This window comes from Zootoca vivipara, chromosome 8, assembly GCF_965207765.1.
Source record: "Zootoca vivipara chromosome 8, rZooViv2.hap1.1, whole genome shotgun sequence".
Lineage (NCBI taxonomy): Eukaryota > Metazoa > Chordata > Lepidosauria > Squamata > Lacertidae > Zootoca > Zootoca vivipara.
Genome location: NC_142591.1, coordinates 38500143 through 38525971, shown reverse-complemented (window position 1 = coordinate 38525971; position 25829 = coordinate 38500143). Strand labels below are relative to the sequence as shown.

At 41.7% G+C, this 25829-nt stretch overlaps 1 protein-coding gene across 5 annotated transcripts in view; it reads left to right on the top strand.

Moving 5' to 3' along the window:
• LDLRAD4 (low density lipoprotein receptor class A domain containing 4) overlaps window positions 1–25829 on the top strand; it is a 289122-nt gene that overhangs the window by 202336 nt on the left and 60957 nt on the right. The window contains exon 5 of one of the 5 annotated variants that reach the window (XM_088675305.1): window positions 17333–17528. The exons of the other annotated variants lie outside the window; for them this stretch is intronic. Coding sequence (XP_088531431.1) covers window positions 17432–17528 — 97 coding nt within the window. The 5' untranslated portion in view covers window positions 17333–17431. The remainder of the gene's footprint in view (window positions 1–17332; window positions 17529–25829) is intronic. 5 annotated transcript variants of the gene reach the window in all.

Here is a 25829-nt window from a genome sequence, read left to right as displayed (position 1 = left end):
TCAGCCTTGTTATGTACCAGACTGTTTTTTTTCCATGTTGTTTTTAAAGCATGGGGTTTTGAAATTAAATTTAAAAATGCAAGAAACAAAAAGGAAGAACACATAACAATGCAACAAGATCACTAATTAAGGGAAAAAGAAAACCCACTGATTATAGTACTTGTATATCACGGGTAAGCTTCTGGGACAATTAGAAATAAAACAGCTTGAGGAGAGGCTCACTAACTGTTAAGAGAGTTTGGATGTGAAAGTTATGTGGCTGAATAATAGTCAGGAAAAAATGCACCTCTTCTTGATTGAAATTTGATCAGAAGCTCGAATGGTTTTCACATAGGAGAGAAGCGGAAACCATGGCACCATAACATCTTTTAAAAAAAAATGTGATTCTTTGCCTATTGAATTTACTGTATAAGTTTGTACACAGTAATGGTCTTCTGAATTACCAATATCCCCTGCTTTTTAGAAGATTGCTTGAGAGGCTTCTAGTTTCATGGTAGACATGACTTGACTGCTGTATACAAATGATATTTCTAAGCATTGCTAAGGTCTCCCCCCCCCCCAAGGCAAATAAACTCAGAGCCCCCTGCTTTCTAGGCAGTGATTTCCATCTTCTCATGGAAAGGTTGGTGAATCTGCAGCTCTCCAGAGGTTGCTGGACTGCAACTTCCATCACCCTGGTCACTGGCCCATAGCTGCCAAGTTATCCCTTTTTTTAAGGGATTTTCCCTTATGCTGAATAGGCTTCCTCGCGAGAAAAGGGAAAACGTGGCAGCTATGCACTGGCCATGCTAGCTGGGATTGATGGAATAGTTCCAACTACAACTGGAAGCCCCATGCTTCTCACCTCTGCTCTAAGGTTCTTTTTGATGAAATGTTTAATATTTAATGCTGTATTGTTTTAATATTCAATTGGGAGCCGCCCAGAGTGGCTGGGGCAACTCAGCCAGATGGGTGGGGTATAAATAATAAATTATTATTATTGTTATTATTATTATTATTATTCTTATATTCCTATTCATTCCTGGTCTACTGTTTCCCCCCACAATGTCCTGGTACTGTTCAGCCTGCTGCTTAGCGATCACGCTGATTAAGGCATGCCGATTAAGACACTCCCTGCCACCGGAAAGGTTCCTGAGCCTTTAAAGAAATTCAACTCATGCTACCAGTAGTTTTCAGTCACTGCTAGGCAAAATTTAATCTGAATGTTGTGCAACTGTTAATGGAAGAATAAGAAACTCCTAAACACTCAGAGGTTATAATCTGAATGTTGTGCAACTGTTAATGGAAGAATAAGAAACTCCTAAACACTCAGAGGTTATAAAGCTGGAAAAAGCTTTAAAATGGTGTGTGTGTTGTGTATATGTATGTATGTATGTATGTATGTATGTGTATATGTGTGTCTATGTGCTGGGCTTTCTTTCAGCCAGAACTTGATGGAACTTAGATTATTTGATCCTGCCAAAAATTCTAAGATTATCTGGGCTTGCCTTGAATTTGGATAGCTGAAGGAGAAGGAGCTGATAGCAATGTCGTGTAGGTGGGAGAGAGAGAGAGAGTTGCAGGGGACATGGTAAATTGTTCAACCCAGCATTCAGTTAGCTGGTAACTTGTATGCTAGTTCAATGGTAAAACTGCTCATTCCACAGCTGTGCTGTAAGTTCTCATTTTATATCATATCTGTCATCACCCCTGAGAGAGTTGCATATACAGCCTGCATGGTGTTTCTCCTGTGTCTCCAGATCTTTCTGACCTGGTTTCTAGAAACAATTGTAACTATTCACTGGGAGCCAGTTATCAATTGCCCCAAACATCACAGCCTCTTGAGGATGAGCAGATGGCCTTTATTTAAGACTAGTCTCATTCAGCCCGTTAAGAAAACGGGTGCTAGAGGTATGACGGGGCTGCAGCCTTCCCTCCCTTTCTGCGCTCGGCCGCGGGGCGCGCCGTGAACACAATTTAATAAAGCGCTCTCCCGTCGTGTCCCACAGACGAGTGCAGAGAGGGAGGGAAGGCCGTGGCCCCGCCGCTCCTCCCATGGGCCAGGTAGGGTTGTCAGGAGGCGGAGGCGGACCAAGATGGCGGCATCGGGCTTCAGGGCCGCGGCCCGCGGCTGCGGCGGGAGCCGGATCGGGCTCCCGCTGCCACGGCCCCGGAGCCCGATGCCGCCATCTTGGTCCGTCGCTGCAGGGGGGCGGGAGGCAGAGGGTTGGGGGGGAGAGAACGCGTGTGTGTGTATGTCCCTTCTCTTCATCCAGTCCCTGTGTCCGTGGGGCACACGCGCATTAGCGCGGACATAGGGACACAGGGACTGGACGCAGAGACACAGGGACGTTATTATATAGGACTACAGTATTCAAATTTCAAGTGCCATAGGTTTTTCATTTTTTTTTCTTTCCGGTTTTGCATTTCTACAGATAAGCCACCTAGTTTTTATTCTAGTGTATTTATTCGTTTTCAAAGTGGCCTCATCCTTTTTGGCCTGAGACATTTATTCTCTGGTCCAATGAAAGCTGCAAATCTACCCACTATGTGCATGTTTGACATCATCCTGGCACTTCAGGGGGCACTTCAGAAGACTTACAGTCCAGACAGAAGCAATTGTTTTGTGACTGAGTGCTTTACTATTGGTCTTATATATGCCAGACTAGAGGTGGCTTATTTAAAAATAAATGAATGTTGCATGAATCAGACTCATAAGTCTGTTGTTTTAAAGAACGATTAGGTATTTAAGAGCTGCTATTTGTAGAAAAGTAGATTGGTCTGTGAGATGTAATAAGCAGTGCACCTATTTTTCCCCTTTTCCCAGAGAGAATGAGGCACTTCAAATCCATCTTCTGAAACCTTTTCTCTTCTCAGTTACATTCATAACTAACACACTTTCTGAAAGGCATTCAATCCTGGTTGAAAGCTGGTTATGTTTATGCAGCAGGTTGTTAAATATATTTACAGTCTTTTCTAGAAGTTCAATGGGGGACTTGGCTGTGGTTATTTATTAGTGTGCTTCAAACAGCTGCCGGTAGAAATTAAAGCAAATCTATGTGTGCTATTTGCAGAAACACTAGGAATACTCTTGTATTTGCAATGAACAGAAGAAAAGGCAATTTGAGTGATGGCCAGGGCATATTGTTAGCCACAATTTATATAGGTTTAATGACTTGTGTGAAGTACAGATAACCAAGGGTGCTTCCAGATGGGAGCATATTGTGAATAATGCTCCTTGTGTATGCAAGATTTTTGGAGCATCCACATTATGTCAAAATGTGACACCATATATGAGTGTGCGCACACATTTAATCTAGATTTTTTCTTATGGCAGAAAATCTGATAAGTAAAAAATACATGTTAAATATTTGCAGTCACTGTTGAATGTGGAAACTTACATTAACTTTTTTTTGGGGGGGGGGTTGAGTTGGTCACTTGTGTGTGGTGGCATTTCATTGGTGGCCTCTAATTCGAGATTCCTACTTTTGTTTTGCTTTTCACCTGAGCAAATCCACCCACTTTCTTTTTGGCAACCCAAACAGTAAGAACACACCTATTTCCACCAACCGCTGCATGCTGAATGCATGTTTGGATTTCAGCAACCCAGGTTAGGAAGAGCTGGTTCCTCAGTCTCTACACAGTACATGTAGGGGATTGATTGCCTTGGATGAAGTAATATTAGTATATACATTGGATTTAAAAACATTAATGCAGAAATTGTGCACAATACCTCTTTATCACTCTTGTGCAAGCCCTGGTCAGTCTTGCACAAGACCTCAGTATTACTATTTTTTTTTAAGAAAGAAAGAGACCTGCTCTATTTTAGAAGCCATTGGCTATGGTGCCAGGGGGTGGGTACTGCTGTGTTCTCCAAGGTGGGGTCCCCAGAGTCTGACAAAGACAAAGGGACCTCTTAAGGCTGGAGAGGTGTTGGCATCAAAGGCTCCTCTGATTCTGGAACTCCTTAGAAAGCTGTGGGTGTCAAAGGCTGATTCTGAGAGCATTTTTTCCTCCCTGTCTGACAAGTCCTCTGAATCCATGGACCCTTTCCTTGAGGATGGGAGTCAGGGCCCTTGAAAGGAACATAGGAATCTGCCTGAAGCAGACCAGTTATGACATCTGGCTCAGAATTGCCTACATTGACTGGAAGGGTGTCTCCAGGGTTTCAGGCAGGAGTTTAACAGGCATTGAACCTGAGGCTTTCAGCACTGATCTACAGACACTCCTCCTTACTGATGTCACAAGAACGATTCAATTACACATGACAGTTGTACACTAAACACACTTCAGTCAAGATAGTGATTGCTTCTGTTATGTCATGAAAGAGCTGTCTTTTCCCAGTAATCATTTGTGGTTGAATATTGAGAAGAGGCAGTTTCTTGGAATGAGGGCACACCATTGCGAGGAGCCATATGTATACCTGCAAGTAAAGGATTACAAATGGATAGCAATTTCCCCACTAGATGTATTATGTGGTATTAACTCGCTACAATTTAGTGGATGAATCATGCGCTTGGAAACATCACTTTCCTTTGGGGATGGTCAGATATTTACCTCTCTTCCTGCTCTAATGTGGTTGCAACAGTAAATGAAACCATGAAATACACCTGGCATGAAATAAGACAGCTGCCCAAAATATGAGATCTGTTCATAAGAGGAAACATAAAGTGTTTAGTGAATTACAGCTGACATTTTCTTTGATCACATACTCTCAAATGCGTCTTTGGTTTGGGAGGTCAATGGGCTTGGTTTTTAATGTTTGTTATAACTGTGGATTATTAAAAACACTCATGCCAACTCATACATTCATTTATAGTTTTCAATAAAAATATTAAATGATACATACAGAATGTTAGACAAATGAGCATTGATTAATCATGTAATTGAATCTCCTTAATGTTCATCCAGTCTTATTAATTCATTACGGCTACCAGCTGAACAAGCTTATGTAACTATGAAGTTGAGCTGGTGTTGTGCAGTGACTAAGCAACTGAGCTACGCATTAGGATATCTGTGAATCTCACCACTGCCACTTGGTAGCCAGCCTTCGACAAGTTGCTGTTTCTATGCCCCTGCCCCATGGGGATCATAGAAGTGGTCTATCCAATAGGGTTGTTTGTAAGGATTACAAAACAATAATATATGTGGAGTGTTCTGCATAAATGCTAAATGTCACCATGATGAATATCAGATGAAATTAGTTGGAAGTATATGATTCACTAAATGGCCTTGAAAATATAGGAAATAATGCCCTGTCCTGAGTTCAGAATGTCAATTTGTCTTGTTCTGGTCCTTTGGGGGGGATAGACAAGTTGCAGCACCATGGAGAGCTCCTAGTGAGAAATTTGCTTCTTGGGGGTTTGAAATTGCTCCAACAAAGGTTTTCAGCCTCTGTCTGCAGTCCTCCTCTCCTAGGTTCCACTCCCTTTTAAAGAACTAGGATTTCTTAAAGGGCTGACCCTCCTGCCTGAAGACAAGCAGCTCTCCATGGTCTCCAGTTAGGGCTAGCTGTGTCACGTGTCTGAAATTCTTGGGAGTCGCAGACAATCAGCGTAGACCAGGCACCCCCAAACTTCGGCCCTCCAGATGTTTTGGACTACAATTCCCATCTTCCCCGACCACTGGTCCTGTTAGCTAGGGATCATGAGAGTTGTAGGCCAAAACATCTGGAGGGCCACAGTTTGGGGATGCCTGTCGTAGACAATACTGAGCTACATACTCCAATGAGCTGACTCAGGATAAGGCAGCATCCTATTTTTTAAATAGCCATAATACTAATAATACAAGAGAAACTGTCACCCTGTTGTGTTGGTCTCAGAAAAATGAAAGATTTTGTTGTTTTATTGCCTGAGAATAGCACTCTTTTTATATCTCAGAAATGTCAATTAATATAGCTACAGATACTTCAGAGGACATAGTTACACACTCATAATGCATTATCTAACTATCTATCTATCATTTATCTATCTGACAACTTTGAAGCGAAAGAAACTCTCAATTAAGGATCAGCTGAGTTTTGTTTCAGGTATTCTATTGGGAATCCAGAGGAACAATGTTCCTTTCCACTCTCTGTGACACTGATGGATTGTTGACTTGTAGAATGGCCTTGTATACATTACAGATGAACTTGTAGGCCTTCTCTCCACCTGATTTATATACTGTACACATGTACCCCAAACTGCCTGCAAGAACTATTACTGTGAAATTTTAATTCCTGAAAGTGCAAGAGGAACCTGCAGCTGAGTTCAAATTAGCCTCACAGCATGTATATTGTCTTTATTGATCTTATTGTGATTTCGTATATTGCATATTACATTGCTGTATTTTTATGAAAAGCACAATAAACAAACAAACAAATAAATATTTAAATAAATAAATAAATAAATAATGTTTTATCGTGTTTTCGCCAAGTTGTATGAGAGCTTATTTTGACACTTATAAATGCATAAATAGTGCAAATCATTTTCCTCCCTTAATTTTAGTTGAGGGTCTCTTTTGCTTCATGAATTGTTGCCATTTATTTGGAAAGCAAATGCATTATGAGTGTGTAACTATCTCCCTTGAAATATCTGTAGTAGTTGTATTAATTGAAATTTCAGAGATATCAGAAGAGTGCTATTTTCAGGGTGTAAGAACCGTATCAGATCCTTTGAAAATAAAATCAGACTAAGATGAAATAGCAGCAGCAAACCTCATTATGCAGTCTGACTTTTATTGATAATGTCTTTAGGGCTCTTCAATATTTCTCTGCCCTCATTGGGGACCATATTGAATAGCTTTAGTAAATGTAATTCTGATGCTACTCTTTCTCCATTTTAGTTCATTAGTTAGCAAAAAAACAAATCTAACAGTATCCTGCCAGTTCCATGGCATGTTTTTCTTACCTCCACAGATTCTCCAGGAAAGCCATCAGTTCTTGCCTAACTAATCTTCTTCTTGGCAATTTTGCATCTGTTGTTAGCTTTTCAAAATCCTCATTGTCACAACTCTTTCAGCAGAAATAAGCCTGGAGTTGGCAACAGAATATAATTGCGAAGCTCCTTTTCCAGTATTTAGGTTGGCATATAGTAGGCATGGCTAGGACTTTACTCACTCACATGTTACATATTACAAAGTTCAGTTTCCCATTCTGCACAGTCCAGTGGTAGCATATCATTGTCCTCCTGGCCAGTGCCTCTCCTCATAGGCAGGGCCACCTCTACCATTAGTGAGAGAACTGCCTCAGCCAGCAGATATTGGGGGGCAGGAAGTGACAGCAAGATGCTGAAGGATAGTGCTGTACGTGGCACACGGTGTGCCATACATTTGCCAAACTTGACTCCTGCCCTCAAGTGCAGTGGACTTCACCTGATTTTGGACGTGATGAGTCCAAATGCAGAAATCGCATTATCTGTTTAAAAAACACAATATTGTTCATTTCTAAAAAATCCCAGACAGCTCCAGGCATTCTCCCCTAGTGTGTCTCTACCTATCAAACAATTTTATTTTTAGGCCGGTGTAAAAATCATAGAAGAACTTAGGTAAAAATGTGAGCTGTTTCTTTACATCTTCCAAAATTTGACTGCCAGTGAATTGACAACTTAATTTTCTGAAAGAAGACAGGACTATTTTTTGACAGCATTGCCTTGGTAATACTTTATTTAATATTCTTCCCTAGATTAACTCTGCCTGTGCCTTGTGGAAATGAATATAATATTTAAAATGTGCAAACCTATAGGAACTTAGATATATTAATCACTTAGGAAAATAGGAACCCGCTTTGTACAGAGTCAGATCATTGATCTATCTAACTCAGTGTTATCTACATTGATTGACAGCCAGCTCTCCAGAGATTCAGAGAGAGTCTTTCCCAGCCCTACCTGCAGATGGAATGTGAAACCTTCTGCATGCAAACCATGTGCTCTGCCACTGCGCTACAGCTCGTTTTCATATATATTTTCTTTTAATTTTGCGCTTTTAGTGGGACGTATATAAAAGTAGGATATGTATTAAAATGAAAGTTATTTCCTAAGCACACCACATTCAACAGGCAATAACATTTTATGGATATATAAAGTTTCCATAGTGCTCATAGCACTATGTCATGGGCTGTAATGCTGATCCATTAAAATAAATGGGAGTCTTGCCATTGATTTCTATTAGATTAAGGCAAGCATACACAAGGACATTTTTCTGCCGTTAGTTACATATTATGGGAGTTGCGTTTCAGTAGCAAGGTATAGAGCAGTGTTTTCCAACCTTTTTCCAACTGTAGATCCTTTCCAACCTTGTTTCCTTCCTGTGCCCGCCCCATGGGCATAGGAAGGGTGGCAGCTGCCCCCAATAAGTAAAAACACAAATCAATACAAATCTGAGGTTCTGCCTCCCCCCACAAAAATTCTGGCTACACCCATGCCTACCCCCCATCCTACTGGTAGAAATGTAGCTACAATGGTACATGGTTTAAGAACAGCTTAGTTTATGAACAACTTGGATTAAGAATGCTGCAAACCCGGAAGTAGGTGTTTTGGTTTGTGAACTTTGCCCTGGAAGCAATACTTATTTCGCTTCTTGTTGAGTGTGTTCCATTTGTAAATTGAGTCGCCCACTGCTATGAGAAAGCACGCCTTGGTTTAAGAACGCTTTGGTTTAAGAACGGACTTCTGAAACTGATTAAGTTCGTAAACCAAGGTACCACTATATTTAAATGTTTTGTTTGTAAATAGAACATGTTTTATTTATAATTTTAATAATTTATATAAAATACAATTGCCTAAAATGATAGGAACATTATGAACTATTGTTGAAGCAGAAAAGCATAGAATCATGGAGCTGGTAGGGACCCCAAGGGTCATCTTTCTAGTGAAACCGCCTGCAATGTAGGAAACTCAGCTAAAGCATCCATGACAGTCGGCCATCCAAGCTCTGCTTAGGGAGGTTCAGGAAGGAGAGTCCAGATCTTCCTGAGGGAGATTCATCTTCCATGTATTATAAAAAGTAAACAACACTTATTTGACCCCAGTTATTTGACACAAAGGGGAACTACAGATACAGGCACACAGGGCGTTCTGTATATATGGGAGAATTTTAAAAAGCAATTGGTCCTCACTGACCTGGGGCAAAAAGATCTTGTCATGTGGAGGAGCCCTGGCTGCCTAGATAAAACACTATAGCCCCACATACCCTTGCCTGGGAGTAAGGCCCACTGAACTAAGTGCAGCTTTCTTCTGAGTAGACACTTAGTTACCGTATTTTTCGCTCCGTAACACACACTTTCCCCCTCCTAAAACAATAGGGAAAAAGTCACTGTGTGTTATGGAGCGAAGGCAGCAGATTTCGCACTGCCCACTCCTCCCCCTTTGCTGTTGATGTCGGCAAAGCCCCAGAGCATTTGGCCGGCTTCCCCTCTGCCCACCCCACAGCCAGCCAGGGAGAAGAGAGACGTCCCTTCTAGCTGGCTGGCTGTGGGGCGGGCGGAGGTAAAGCCCCCAGAGCCGTGCACAGCGTTTGGCCAGCTTTCTCTCCGCCCACCCCATAGCCAGGCCAGGGAGAAGTGAGATGTCCCTTCTAGCCGGCTGGGGGGAAAGCCGGTCAAATGCTGCGTGCAAATGCCGCTCCACAGCCAGACATCCCTTTTCTCCAGCTCTCTGTGGGGCGGGCGGAGGGAAAGCCGCAGAGAGCAGGCATAGGAGCCTGTCCCTGCCCTTGTGAGAGGCGGGCGTTGGTGGCAGCGGAGGGACGAACGGGAACCCTCCTCCTCCTCGCCACCCCTCTGCTCGCCTCCCCCTTCGCCGCCCTGCGTGGCCCTCACGCCACCCTCGCCCTCCTCCTCCTGGCCACCGCCTTGCTACTCCCCACAGGATAGGCATGCAGGAAGGTGAGCCGGCAGACGGACAGCACCTCCTCTCTCCCTCTCTCACTTTCGCCTCAGGGCCCTCACAGGGAGATGGGTGCCCCCTCCCTCAGTCAGGTGTGTAAGGGGTAGAAGGGTGGTCGAGTGCTCATCTCCCTCTTTCTTTTGTTTTCCTCAGTTTCCCTGCTGGAAAGGCTGACTCGCTTTTCTATCCTCTTTTCACTCACACACAGACACACAACTCCCAGTCATTGAAGGCCGTCCCCTCCACACACACACACCCTTCTCTGTTTCATTTGGCTCCTTCATTGCTCTCTTGTTGCAATCCAAACCTGATTGTGGCTTTTCTCTTTTATTTCTCTCTCCCCCCCCCCCCACTTTCCCCATGCTTCTCTCTCTTTCTTTCTGTGTCTTCTTTGGCCATGGACTATTGTTCTTTTCTTCCCCCCTCCGTGCACTGCAATTCTCTCCACTCCCCCTCCAAATTCCTTTTAGGATTTTCATGAGCCCCACACCAACTCCCCATGTCCCTTAGATGGAGCCAACTACAGTTTTCTCCCCTTGTCTTTCAACCTGAAGTTGTAGTGCCCTTTCATTTTGCTTTCATGTCTGTTGTTCCTGCCTGTCTCCCTCTCTGCCTCTTTTTTCCTTGGTTTGCATGGAGGAAAGGGTAGTGCGCGCACACTGTCTCTGCAGTGGCTCCTGTGTGTTGTGCTTTGGGCTTCATGGGCGCACCAGATCAGGAGCAGCTGCTTGCCTCCACCAGTTTCCGCACAGTGTCACCCACAGAATTTTTTTCTTGTTTTCCTGCTCTAAAAACTAGGTGCGTGTTATGGTTCGGTGCATGTTATGGTCTGTAAAATACGGTGTTTACTAGCTGCAAATCAGCAGCACCAGATGATCCTGCTTGGCTAGGCGCTGGGGTGGATTGCACCCTGCGCCTTGCAGAGTCAGGCCCAGGCTGCCACCAGGCCCAGCACTGTTGGCAGCAACAAGCAATTCCGGCTCTCCCAGCTCTATCGATTGCCACCCCACCACTGCATTTTATCTGATCTGGAGGTTCTGGGATTTATCAGTTTCTATAATAATAGTTCGTAGCTTCGAGAATGAGATGGTTGGACAGTGTTCTCGAAGCTACGAACATGAGTTTGACCAAACTGTGGGAGGCAGTGCAAGACAGGAGTGCCTGGCGTGCTATGGTCCATGGGGTCACAAAGAGTCGGACACAACTAAACGACTAAACAACAAGAAATAATAATAGAAATTTGACTTGCAAGCAGACCTGATGCATGATTACTCAAGCACTGGTCTCATTGTGGATTATTCTAAAGTAAGTACGGTATGCATAAACTGTACTCTAGGATATCTGTTTTTAAAACAATGGGTGGTATTCTGTGCTAATCCTACTTGGAGCAGACCCACCGATGTTAATAAATGCAACAAACATAAATTCAGTTTCATTGAGTCTACTCTGAGTAGGACTTATCTAAATACAGCCCATTATGTTTATTTATTTATTTATTTTAAAAAACCCTATCAAACATAAATACTGATTAGGATCTAGAGTTTAGTTTGTTTAATGGAGCTGGTGGAAGCTGACTTCTGAGTCCCATTCTCAAGGGCAGTCCCCCCTCCCCTGAGGGTAGGGATGCATGGGTCTTGTTCGTCACATTTCCACAACAGTTTGTGGGTTTTTCTTTTCTTTTTAAATGCCTTTTTAATTTTTCAGATTGTAACAACAACTGTCATGCAAATTCATCAGCATTTTAGTGTAAATTTCTGCTAATACAGACATTTCTAGCTAATATACACATTTTTGCAAATGAATTTTCTCTAATACAGTGCACATTATTTTCAGTAATATGTGCATTTTTATGTGCACTTTACCCTAGTATATGCATTTTGATCACATTACTTGGCTAGAGAACTGCATTGAAAAAAATTGTGTGAATTTTGAAGGCTGGCAGTCTTTTGGTTTGTATTGCTTGGATAGTGCAAATTAGGTAGGTTCACCTTTAAATGCAGACTGAAACAAACTGATCTCCCATTCCTAACTGAGGTTTGGGGAAACCCTCCTTTGTAAACTTACAGCCTGTTCAGAATAGTTTAGAATCTTTATCCTGTTTCAATCTCAATCCGGCAGGGTATGACTATTATGAGAGATATTGCCTTACTTCCTTTTTGGATCCCCACCTAGGCTCAGAAATCTAAATTTTATTTTGAAATGTTAGCTGACATAGGATGAATTTTGTAAGATATCCCCAGTAATTAATCTGTAAATTGTTTTTCCTTTATTCTTTCAATCAGAAAAGCTCTAATATCATTAGAGCCAGTGTGGTGTAGTGGTTAAGAGCGGTAGACTCGTAATCTGGGGAACCGGGTTCGCGTCTCCGCTCCCCCACATACAGCTGCTGGGTGACGTTGGGCTAGTCACACTTCTCCGAAGTCTCTCAGCCCCACTCACCTCACAGAGTGTTCGTTATGGGGGAGGAAGGGAAAAGGAGATTGCTAGCCGCTTTGAGACTCGGGTAGTGTTAAAGCAGGATATCAAATCCAAACTCCTCCTCTTCATTTCTCATTATTCTCCTCCAAGTACTTTGTGAATGCACTCCAGACAAATGTCCCAAGAGTTATGAATGCTGTGGGCTATTCTACTTTGGTCAACTTGTTAGTTTCTAGCCCAGCTCTTCTGGACCAACATCAGCTTGTTCCTCATTATAGTAGAGACAGGGTCTCAGAGGCAAATTTTTGCATCACCCCACAGGATACAGTTTTGCACCTTTGACACTTGCTGGAATAATCCCATTTATAACCCCACTTGTCTAAACTTTATGGATGAGACAAACATGCAAATTATAGCCCCCCCCCCCCAGTATGTATTTCCTAGAAGAAAAGAAGATAGAATCAGCATTACTATTTTATACAGTTTTGCTATATTTTTACAGGACTTGTGGAATAAGGAAGTAATTTTAATGTTAAATGACACTTCAAGTCAATGCTCAGCAATACATGTTTTAGCCATAAAGTAGAGATGTCGAAACTAAAGGCTGAAATGGAGCAGAAAGGAAGATTCAGAGAAGGGCAGCAGATGATAATTGCCTGGGAGCAGATTTGAAGTGAGACAGAACAGTACAAGAGTGAATTATACTTAAAGGTCAATGAATAAGGTAACTATTTGAATTTCCTACTAATTGTTTGTGAAGTCCCAAATAGACAGTGGGGTTGCTGAGACAGTAGTCAGTCAATGAGTGAATAGGGTTGCTGGTTGGAACTTAACAATTAATACTGGTCCTTTAAGTTTCTGTAGCACCTTATAAACATTGTTTGATCAGGATTTAGTGTTTTGGGGGTTCTTATTTTTTTTTCTATTTTGTAGGAATGAAATGTGACACGAGTTCTGAGCTGGCTTATTTTCATTTCTTCCTTTTGGAAAATGTTCATAGGAATAAAGTTTCTCAAATATTCTAAATAATTTGACTGCACCAATTACCTTCGGTTCAGTGGACTTTATTTATTTATTTAAAAGCTACCATATTACAAAATGCCCATATGGTATAAAGTTAGGTGTAAAAATCTACATCAAGAATGTGTTTACTTTACTGCAGGAGCTCTATAAAATATAATTAGAACTCCTTCTGAGACACAAAGTTATAAATAAATACATGATAGGCTTGTAATGAGGTGGGAATATTCTGACGGGGTGCTGCTGGTTACAGTGATTAGTTCTCATTAGATTTGGCGATATACACACTTATTCGTAAAACTTAGTCGTTTTTGTCATGTTTCCTTCCTGCATGGCTCATTTGGAATTAATTCTAGCCCCACGTATTGGCAAATCTCTACTTAAAGCTAGATGGAATTCAGTAGACTATTACCCCATTCACCCGACCCCAATGTCTTACCTTTTGCTTTCAGTAACAAATATGTGGTGTGCATAGCTGCCAAGTTTTCCCTTTTCTCGCGAGGAAGCCTATTCAGCATAAGGGAAAATCCCTTAAAAAAAGGGATAACTTGGCAGCTATGGTGGTGTGAGTGGCAAGTCCAGTGTGTGCGCTGCTGCTCATGAGGGCGCGCTCCGTGCACTTGGGACAACTGAATAACTGGAGTCATCATCGTCATCATCATCATCATAAGTGGAGCTCCTACTTATGAGAAGAAGCTTGTCTCTAGGGGCTCTCTGTTAACCAGACACAGCACATGGTTATTGCATTAAATTAAACCAGCCTTGTTGGGATGCTATAGCAGTATTGTGCAACAATATGGTGACACAAATGTTTAGAAGTGAGCTACAAATGTCAACAGTCCTCCAATTGTTCAATTTAAAACAAAAACAAAAACAGATTATTGGGTATCTTGCCACTGCTGTACTATTATAACTTTTAACACGCACAGCACTTTATTACTTTTAACATCTGTTGAAAAACTGTTTCCTGGAATCACCTTCGAGGAAATGAATGGTGCATTTCTTATTTTTTTGTGGCTCCCTCCCCCTTGCCGGACAAAAAAAGAAAAGGTTGACCCTAGTAGGTTAGCGTATATTGTCTCCCTGCTTATTTAACTTATATGCAGAATTCATCATGCGAAAGGCTGGACTAGATGAATCCCAAGCAGGAATTAAGATTGCCGGAAGAAATATCAACAACCTCAGATATGCAGATGACACAACCTTGATGGCAGAAAGTGAGGAGGAATTAAAGAACCTTTTAATGAGGGTGAAAGAGGAGAGCGCAAAATATGGTCTGAAGCTCAACATCAAAAAAACCAAGATCATGGCCACTGGTCCCATCACCTCCTGGCAAATAGAAGGGGAAGAAATGGAGGCAGTGAGAGATTTTACTTTCTTGGGCTCCTTGATCACTGCAGATGGTGACAGCAGTCACGAAATTAAAAGACGCCTGCTTCTTGGGAGAAAAGCAATGACAAACCTAGGCAGCATCTTAAAAAGCAGAGACATCACCTTGCCGACAAAGGTCCGTATAGTTAAAGCTATGGTTTTCCCAGTAGTGATGTATGGAAGTGAGAGCTGGACCATAAAGAAGGCTGATCGCCGAAGAATTGATGCTTTTGAATTATGGTGCTGGAGGAGACTCTTGAGAGTCCCATGGACTGCTAGAAGATCAAACCTATCCATTCTTAAGGAAATCAGCCCTGAGTGCTCCCTGGAAGGACAGATCGTGAAGCTGAGGCTCCAATACTTTGGCCACCTCATGAGAAGAGAAGAATCCTTGGAAAAGACCCTGATGTTGGGAAAGATTGAGGGCACTAGGAGAAGGGGACGACAGAGGACAAGATGGTTGGACAGTGTTCTCGAAGCTACGAACATGAGTTTGACCAAACTACGGGAGGCAGTGCAAGACAGGAGTGCCTGGCGTGCTATGGTCCATGGGGTCACGAAGAGTCGGACACGACTAAACGACTAAACAACAAAGTAGGTTAGCGTGCTGTGTTTGTTTAGTGTGTTGCATTTATATGCTGCTTGTCTTCATTTCATGATCTTAGGGCAGGTTACAAAATAGTAAAACACCATAAGAAAATTAAGCTAATAAGAACACACAGAACACAGCAGATTCAAAACAGTTTACAAGCAACATCAGATCAGCTCCCAGGAAAAGTCTGAGTGAATAAAAAAATGTTTAATTGGTGCCAGAGGCCAAACATCAATGACACAAATTGTATCTCATAAAGGAAACTGTTCCACAGCCAAGGACACCACCACCAGGAAGTCTCTTATCACCACACATTTATTTATTTATTTGAAAGCCTTTTATATACTGCTTAATATTTCAGTGAGTTCCACCTGTTGGCAGGACTGCACAGAGATCCTCTCCTACAGATTTTAATACATGGACTGGTTGCTATTGGGAAAGGCACTCCTTCAAGTATCTGTATTCCAAGCCATTTAAGACTTTATAATGCATTGAGTTGGCTTGGTAATATATGGAACTGTGTATGTATTTTGTTTCAACAATTTCAAGTGCTTAGGGTAGAATGGGTTAATAAATGGACAAATACCTGACTAAACCTTGCCATTCAAAAGGGGCCATGTTTGTAGGCCTTGAAGTCTCACTGTCTAACAGGTGTTGTTATATTGTGGGTGAAGAGGGGGGAGATTCGGCATGAGATTATGGAACCACAGAAGAGTGATGCGAAGAAAAAATAGGAGACACAAATCTGTCCAATTATTATGTCACCTTTGACATACAATTTCTGTTTTATTGAGAATTCTTGTAGTTAAGTCCTGACATCACAAAGAAATTATGAATACTGTGGGTTTCTGTGGATGATGGTTAGAACATATAGCTCATACAAAATGCTAGGTAAACCCTCTGTAAAATCCTTTGTGTTTAAGTATTGCTTTATCTTACCATCTATTTTCCTAAATGATGTATTAATTCTGATTGACCTGTAGCCTTTGGAAAATGCACACTTCATATTTATTGTGGTGGTATTTTTAATGATGGGTCAGCTAATTTATTCAGTGTGGATTTCCCCTCCATCTCCAATCCTCATTGTTCATACTCTTTGTAGATCTGTATACAGTATTTTACACAGTATAGATTGTGTAAACATAATTGCTGCAATCTCTGCAACCAATCTACACAAGGAGCTTGCTGCAAGGTGGGCTTCCAATTCACCATTAAGAAGGGGTTCACCATGCAGCAGGATTGTGCATACAGATGTTGATGGGTATCATTATAAAGGAGCTAACTTGATACATGAATATTGGCAATCTCCTTTTATAGTTTCTATTTGGCTTTGTCTGAGTCAGCCAGGGACTATATCATTCCTTTTGCCTGTATCTGTAATAAAATTGTTTGTTGCTTATATGAAATGCCTTAATTTTGAAGTTAATGTTTTAGTTATAAATTACAGTATTGTGAACCACATTGGGGACCCATCCCAGTCAAAAGGCTGCCCATACACCAAAATAAATAAATGACACTGATTTTTGCTAACTTGAAACTAACTCATCACTAGACAAGAAAGCAGCTGTCATGTTCCTAGATGTCAGGAAATGTGGAATGGTGCTGCTGTGAGTGACAAGCATGAAGTATAAAATATTCTCTGGACCACAACAGATTAGAATGGAAAGGACGTGATGTGGCTATGTGGGCGCTTCTTTATTTCACTGCTCTTTGCACACTTTTGCAACATGATGGAGTGTGGATCATGGGCAAAGTACCTAGGGGGTTCAGAATAGAGCCCTCTGGCCCTTTCCCCTGGCTTCGGCTGTAGAGGGATGGAGTGTTGGGATTAAGGTTGTCTCTGTATCTTCCTGAAGTTTGAGAGCCAGGTGCAACTTTTCCCCAATGCTACATTTCAGTGCTAGAAGAAATGCCCTTGTTGAATCTCTTGCGCTTTGCTTTGTACCTACAAGAACCCTATACGATACGATCAGTGCCCCTGCATTCAAAATTCAAGGCTAAAGCTGACTGTCAGTCCATTTCTGATCATTTTGATTTGATCGGGCCTTTTTGTATCTGATGCTAGTATTTTTTCCAAATATTTTTTTTCCAGGCCATAGCCTCTCTCCTCAGGCTGCATCCCTCACCAGCCCTGCATCACATCCTCCAGAAGTGTTTGTGCCTGGCTGGAATGTGGTCATGAACTCCGTTGATGCTTTTTCCTTGCTCATATGCAGAAGTACAAATCACATTTGTTGCTCTGGGCCCACCCACTACTGACATGTGGCTGCTTGAAGCTTGCCCCAAAGGTAATGAGAAAGGTTCCCCATCTTTGTTTTAAGGCTTTCATATTTCAGGTAGGGCAGACCCTTGTATTTGAGAAAGACCCACCTGAGAGCTACTGCCAGTCGGGGTCAACAATGCGGAGATATGTCCCTACCTGCTGATAATTTTTTATTGTGCTATTATTATTCTATTGGTCTTTCTTAAGCTACCCTGCATTTATTTTTATTTATTTATTTACTTGAAAGGTACTACGTGAATCTCCAAGATAAACAAATGAAACAGTCACCAAATCAATCCAAAGTACTTGAAAGGTAGCATCCCTGCCACTTTAAATACATGCATTCTCATATGACCAAGTCTTCAGACAGGCTCAGATATCCATCCGGTGCAGTCCTATCCATGTCTGCTCAGAGGTTCATTGGGACTTACTCCTCGGTTATTGTGTGGGCTATTGTGTGCATAGGGTTGCAGCCTTAATATATATTTCCTCATTTAGTAAATTCTGGAAGAAATGTGCAATAAGATAATAGTGTGCAAAATTATTAAATGGGGAGCTGTGTCTAGTTCACCTTAAAACACTTCCTGCTGCCTTGCAACACGGTTGCATTGTTTATGTGGGAGAGGCAAGGCAGAATAAACAAACAAGTACAAAGACTTTCTGCTAGCGACCCGACTGCATATCACTTAGCAACATCAATATTTTTGTGCACAAATAAATGTCTCAAGCTTGTGTGTGTGTGTGTGTGTGTGTGTGTGTGATGCTGACCTTGTATGCAGAGAGATCAGTTTGTTCAGTTGATTATTGGTCAGTCCTTAATTTGGATGTCTAGACATTTCAGTCAGCGAGAATGAAAGGCAGACATCTAAAGACGTGAGGAGAGGTTTCAAGGCACTCTGGAACAATAAAAAGGAAAAAAACCCACCCAAGGTCCCCACTATTTCATTTTAAAAACACACATTATTATGATTACTGTCCAGAATACTTATTGCCTTATTTTTGTTGCTTAAGACATACATGATCAAGATTCAGTTAGGACTGCCATCTAATAAAAATACAGTAAATCCAATGAAGTCTCATTTTCTGTCAACAGAACAGAAATTCTAAATGATTAAAATATTTAACACTATAAGAAGCAGGAAATATCATAAGGAGTGGCAATTTACTACACATGCAGCTGACATTACATTGTCTGTTAGTTGAATAGGATAGAGAGAAGGAATTCTGCTCAGTTTTTTTTTAATTGTATATCCATTTGCCACCCTGGGTTTCTTGGGGAGATAGGGCAGGATATAAATTCAATCAATCAATCAATCAGTAACTATTTTTAAAACAAATTATCTAGGAAAGGAGAAACAGTTTTATGCAGATTATATTAAAACTGCAGCTATGAATGCCTAAATTTATTATATTTCGAGGGCTATAATTTTACAACTCCCCCCCCCTTTGTATTCCCTCCCCCCCCCCCCAAGGTTGACTGGGATAAATGAAACTTCAGCTATGATGTACTCTAGTATATGCCCCAATGAATCCAGTTGACACTTGGCTTGGAAGGAATTGGGGCATTGTTGAGGGTGGGCCCAAGGATGAAGGACCCCAAATATTTTTAAGTGTCACAAGTTTCCCCAAGTGGGATATTAATTTGGAGAAATCAATTAATTTGACTGTCTAGAGATTATTTGGGTATAATGAGTCAGGAGGACTGAAGGGGAATTGAATTGATTTGGAGGAAGATCTGTCGGGCAATTTATTGAGGCAAATGAAGTGAAGAGGAACTGATTTGGAATGGAGTACAAATTGATTGAAGAGTTTATCTGAGGTCATCTGGATGGGAAATCAGTTGCTTTGCTTTCTGTGACATTTACATTCTAAATTTGCATTCATACCAGCATATGCAAATTTCTGTCTATGGGCCCTTGCCTCACCTCTCTGAAGTTCCTAGCAACGTATCTGAGAGAATCCTTGACTATAAGGTTATACGTCATTGGTGTGAATAGCTGCATTTGCATGGAGAATTTCAGCAAAGGTTTTACTGCTGCCTGAAGTGGAATCTAGCATCTCTCAACTTAATTTCCTTGTATTGAATTAATAGTTTGATCCTAAGACTTGCTGCACCAGCAAAGAAATACCTAGGATGGAGGGCATACTCTCAGCTATGCCAGGGCACAGTTACAAAACATGACATGTTATAAAATATGACAGACTTGCAGGGATGCTATGCCAGTGTTTCAGGCAGATATGCCAGTGCAAATATTTAGGATTGAGTGGCAAATGTCACATGACGATCCAGCACAGGAATCACAAGCTTCAAAGCATGAAAGGCTAAGGACTGTAAACCCAGAATCAATATATATATTTGTAGTAGCAATATTTGCTTTCTTCAAAGTGTTTCTATTACCTGTCATCACTTAGAGTGGCAAATTTATATTGTTAACCTCTTAGTGATATTGAATATATATTCTGGAATGTTCAAGCTTTAGGGAATGTTTTAAATATCTTCCAGTGACATCTGAGTAAAAACTAGATAACAGGAAAGTGATTCAGATGCACAAAGAGCTCTGCAGTCTTTAGAAGGACATACTGACCTCAGTCTGGATCCAGTGGTTCCATCAGGGTATGAATTTAGGGCAGAGGTCCAGGGCCCCAAACAACAGAGAAAGCTGTAAGAACCACCCCTTTTTTAAAAAAAAATCCACAGCAGGGCTGTTTTACCAGATTTTGAAGTGAGTAAATGGCTTAATAAATGTTACCAGGGCCGGCGTACCCAGGAGGCAATGTGAGGCGACCGCCTCAGGCGGCAGGATCCACTGGAGCAGCAAATCTCCACACTTTCCCCATCTCCCTCTCAAGATGTGACTTTATACTCAGTGTCCTGATCTTCCTTACATCACCCTCCCCAAAACTATCCACTCTCAGAATGGCCTGGTTCACTCTGACTTACAGAAAGTGGGCTAGCTCCATGTTTCTTTTTGATTCTGCACTGCGCTGGCTGAACCAAACCAAGGTTTTGCACAGTCTTATCTGATGATGAGCAGGTCAGAGGAATTGAATTAGAAATAGTTTTATTAAAGAACTTTGTACAACAGACCTTCTCTTCTTCTTTAGCTACTTTATCACTCTGCATCTGGACCTGCCTCCTACTTGGGTCTAGCCTTCTAAGCTAGATATGGGAGGTTCCCTTAAAGATTTCGTTAGATTCATCCTTAAGGCATGGTATCTGAACTGGGATCGTGGTGAAACTTTCTCCTCACTAACCATGAGCTGCAACCAATGAAAACCAGCATGTGGTACAAAGCATAACACCACAGCAGCGTGATGTATATTTGTTTATAATCCTGTTCCAGCTCTTTTTTCAGATGTTCTCATCATGAACACACATTTTAGGTGGGGGCATCATCATGGCACCGTACGCCCTCCCTATGCATGATCATTAGCACCTTCAAATGTACATTCTAACATGTTCCAATGATGGAAGAGCAGGCTTGCCAGTGCAATGTCACTCCCCATTCCCCCTGAGTTCATTTAGCCTGATAATATCTGAAAAGGAATCACCATCATCTAAATAAATGGAAAAGTGTATTTTTCAGAGTTAGTTGGCTGACATCACCCTACAGGAATGTGAAAACATAATTTTGAATGTGTATGAGATTTGTCAGTGTGACATCATTGCAAAGAAGCAGGAAATTCAGATAGCTAATTATTTCCTTTGAGGGGATATAATTTTGTTTTTCAAACATGTTGTTCCTTCTCTTTCTCAGCTTTCTTTTTAAAAGAACATATTTCTTGATTGTCATTTTTTTTATTTTAAAAAGGCCTTCCTAGTACTGTTTTACACCACTGTACTTTTTAGCTGGTCTTTGTTTTTCTGTTTATTTGAAAGTTGTCTTCTCTTTCCAGCCCTTTGACAAGGTATTCTGTTCAATGAGCTCTAAAGAAACAATTTAATTCCCTTTTCCTCTGCTTTATTTCTTCTTCTTCTTGTCTTTAGTTTTCCCAGAAGTGCAGTAACCAGGATTTGATTTCTGTCAGAAACTATTCTCCTTCCATCTTGTCTTTCCGTGTCTCCGCAGGGAGGTTAGGGGGCAGTTATCCTCAGGCTAGTCTAGACTCAGTTCAGTATTTGATGAGAATGCAAATCCCCTTGAAAGCAGATACTTTTGCTGGAGTCATGTTGCCCTTATGATGGATATGTGCATCAAAAACATGTATTTACCCAGCCCCTAAAATATTATTTCACAGGAAGAAAATAAAATCTTGTGTTAAGGAAGTGGTTGGACTGTTCAGAATGTGATATTTATTGTGTAATTTTACTGATCAGAAGGTCTTACTGATCAGAAGGTCGGCGGTTCGAATCCCTGCGACGGGGTGAGCTCCTGTTGCTCGGTCCCTGCTCCTGCCAACCTAGCAGTTCGAAAGCACGTCAAAGTGCAAGTAGATAAATAGGTACCGCTCCAAGCGGGAAGGTAAACGGCGTTTCTGTGCACTGCTCTGGTTCGCCAGAAGCGGCTTTGCCATGCTGGCCACATGACCTGGAAGCTGTACGCCGGCTCCCTCGGCCAATAACGCGAGATGAGCGCCGCAACCCCAGAGTCGGTCACGACTGGACCTAATGGTCAGGGGTACCTTTACCTTTACCTTTACCATACTGGACCTGAGTAAGTAGTAGGGCATAGGGGTAACTCCTATGCCCTTTTAAAATGTTGTCGTTGGTTTTTTTGGGAGGTTATTGGGTTGTTGTTGTTGTTTTGATTATGTATTTTGTGGTTTTATATATTGATTTGATTCTGTGAACCACCCTTAGATCTCCAAGTATAGGGCGGTATATAAATTCAATAAATAATAAATTTTTATTGCCATATTTTCTTAGTTCGGTGCATATACCGTGTTTCCCCAAAAGTAAGGCATGTCTTATATTTATTTTTCCTCAAGAAGACACACTATGGCTTATTTTCAGGGGATGTCTTATTTTTTAATTACTTGTCCAGCCTCGTCTCTTCCTTGGTGCCCCCCAGAACCGCACCTATCACTATGTTTTATTTTTGGGGTATGGCTTATACTGTGCAAATGCTTAGAAATCCTGCTATGGCTTATTTTATGGGTATGTCTTATTTTCAGGGAAACAGGGTAGGGCAGGGTTAGGGAATCTTTCTCAGTCTGTGAACTGCATTTGCTCATGGTGAGCAATACAGGAGTGAGCTGCCACATACCAGTTTGGGTCGGTGCCAGAGGCAAACGTGGGTCGATCAATGCACGTGTCTCTTCTTATCTTTGTAAGAAGGAATGCTAAATTCCAACGACACCAAAGTCAGAGGTATCTACCGTCAACACAAACAAAAGAAGCTGCCTTACCATGTCGGACCATTGGTCCTTCTTGCTCAGGACTGTTGACCCAGACTGTCAGTGGCTGCCCAGGGCTTCAGACAGGAGGTTTTCCGAACCCTACTTGGAGATACCAGGGACTGAACCTGGTTCCTCTGCCTCCGAGCAACCTCCTTCCCCTATGGAAGCACATGTCTCCAGTCTCCTGGTGGTAGTGCCCTGATATTATGTGGGAACTCTTGTCTTCTGTTACGGCTCAACAGACTGATGAAAAAGGAAGTTGGCTCTTTCTACTTGTGGCCTTTAGTAGAAGAACGTTTCTTTCTCATTGCTGGTTCAGTTGAAATGAGAAGCACTGTTTTGTCTCAAACCAGCCAAGGAGGGAAATAATGATTATGTGGAAGGGGAGGAGGGAATGTGTGAATCCACAGCTCTTTGAAGTTTTATAGTACCAGACTATATTCAGTAAATCAGCCTCAGTCTAGGTTCAGTGAATCAGCCTCAGAAAAAAAAACAGTAGAGGATGTGAATCTTTAACAAATTCATTTATTCTGTCATCTATCTATCTATCTATCTATCTAATCACATTTTTGTGCACATTTCAGGACAAAGTCCTCACAAGATGGGCTTACAATAATCAATTTAATACTTTCTGGTTTCTAACAAGATCTCTGGATATAATTCTCCCTCTTCCCTACCCCCTACAAAAGTGTAAATGCCTTGACTAGCATATCTTAAATTTTCCCATCAGACCTTGATTTCAGTCTATGGCCACAGTGAATTCCTATCCTGGACCTCTAGAAGGCTAGGCAGGGTGAAGCCCCTTTGCTTTTTATTTTAACACACAGAGAGACAGAGCTTTAAAACAGTTGTAATGCCAGGGGATTATTGTGTATAAGGATCTAAATTCAAGCTGTTCCGAAAGGTCTGTAACCTATTGGCCATCTGTGTATTTACTGTGCTCTGGCAGTGCCAGTGTTTTGTTGCTAGCATTGATTGCTGACATAATAGGGCATCTAAAAAAAATCAGCTGAATCAAACTTCCCTGTACATCAGTTGGTCTGTTGATTGCACTGTTGCCATTCCCTTAACAACCATCACTAAGTTTTGGTTTCCCGTCACAAAGTTTCTATCTTTATTCAGGCCAGATGTAATGCTTGCAGAAAAAGTAACAGAGCTTATCCCAGGGCAATCCAGACCTCCTCTTGCCTGAGGGTGTCACTGTGTGAGCTCTTCTTTTGCCGGCAGGTGTCCTTATGGCGGAAGTCAAAGGGAGAGTCTTAAAACATTTATTTAACATGGCAAACACTGAAGGGTGTTGCATTAATATATGGTTAAAATGTACACTGCTTTCATATAACCCAGCCCCACCTGGTAATTAAACTGTGCTTGAAGCATCATTTCCTCTACCACAAATATATCTGAAATTTAAAAAGAAGAGATTCTAAATTAAATATCATCAGAATTTTATTTAGGCCTTCTGGATGTCATTCTGGTAATATTTAAGGGGTTGGGTGTGGGACTACTGAAAACAGACCCAAATTGTGTCCTCAGAACCACCTGTTGCGCAAAACAAGATAGCAGAGGTGCCATTGAAATATTCTGTCCACCAACTATGGGGGAACCCCTTGAAGCTGTGGGTCAGCGTTTAAATGACCCAATCATGTGGGTGTGGGCTGTTGCACAGAAATGGCATCTTTTCCTTTTGGGGTGCCAATTCCATGTTAAAGACCCACAAGCTTGGCACTGCCCACATGGTTGTATTACTTAGGGAGCAATCCTACACACATTTGCCCGGAAGTAAGTGTCACTGAAAATGAGACTTTCTTCCAAGCAAATCTGCATAGGGTTTGTATTGTTAGGCATGCTACACAATAGATTTAGTTCTCAATGTGTTTCAAAGAAACTCTTCATCAAAGAGAATGGTTAATGCTTCTTTTCTACTACAGCTCACCTAAGTAGTTGCCTTGAGCAGTATTTCATTAAGAGGCAGTAAGCATTTCCCTGAATAAAGAGGTGCCCAAAATGCATTAGGCATCATTGCTGCTATGTACCTGTCGTCTTTTGTGTTCATGGATTTTTCTGCGTCTGTTATTGATGCTGTCTATTACATCACATTCTCCCAGTTGCATGGGAGTCCCAAGCACTAGGTATGAGTGTCGTGTAATGCATACAGTGTAATGCATACAGGGATACTTAAGTTTGAATTCTCATTCAACTGTATATTCTACTTGGATGGTTTTGGGACAACCATGGGGTTGATATGAGGGGCGAGTGGCTGCTGCATTGAACTCTTTGAAAGAAGGGCAGGAAACGAACAGAGTTATTGGTGTCATTTTTGGTTATATTTTCTTATTGATGTTTTGCCCATTTCCCACCAACACTTGACCATTCCCTGGGCAGAGTTTTCCTCCCTCTCTGTTGTAAGCAAAAGGCAATTGTTCATCCACACCATATATCTAAAGCATCATGTTGCTCTTTCAAATTCTTGCTTCTCCAACCATACTGCTAAATTGATTCCTATCCTAGACACAAGCAGAGAGCTGGTAAACATAACCGTCTTGCTACATCAGAAAACGTATTGGCAGGGTTCCCCCAAACTCAGTAACTTAGGAGTTGCTGGTTGAAAATGTGAGAAGGTGCAGGGGGAAGAGGTGAAGGGCAGCTAATGAGCAAATGTGTAAGTTCTTGACAAAAAGATTGTGGCTGCTTTGCTTGTCTTGCAGAACCGAGAGCTAAGCCAAGGTTTGGTTTAGCATAACATCAGTACCCAGGCTTGACATTTGCCTCACTCCAGACAAACCAATGTTTGTTTTCCTTTTCCAGACAAGCTCCTTGTCTGAAGGAAACAGCATCAAACCATGGCTTCCATAGAGGAGGGGCAAAGTGGCTACAGTTGTCTTCCCAGGAGCCTGCATGTTTGCTTGGTTGTGCTAAACCAGTGTTTGACTTAGTATTTTGTCTGAATTGGTTCGTTGTGTTCCAGTGTCATTCAACTCATACTGTT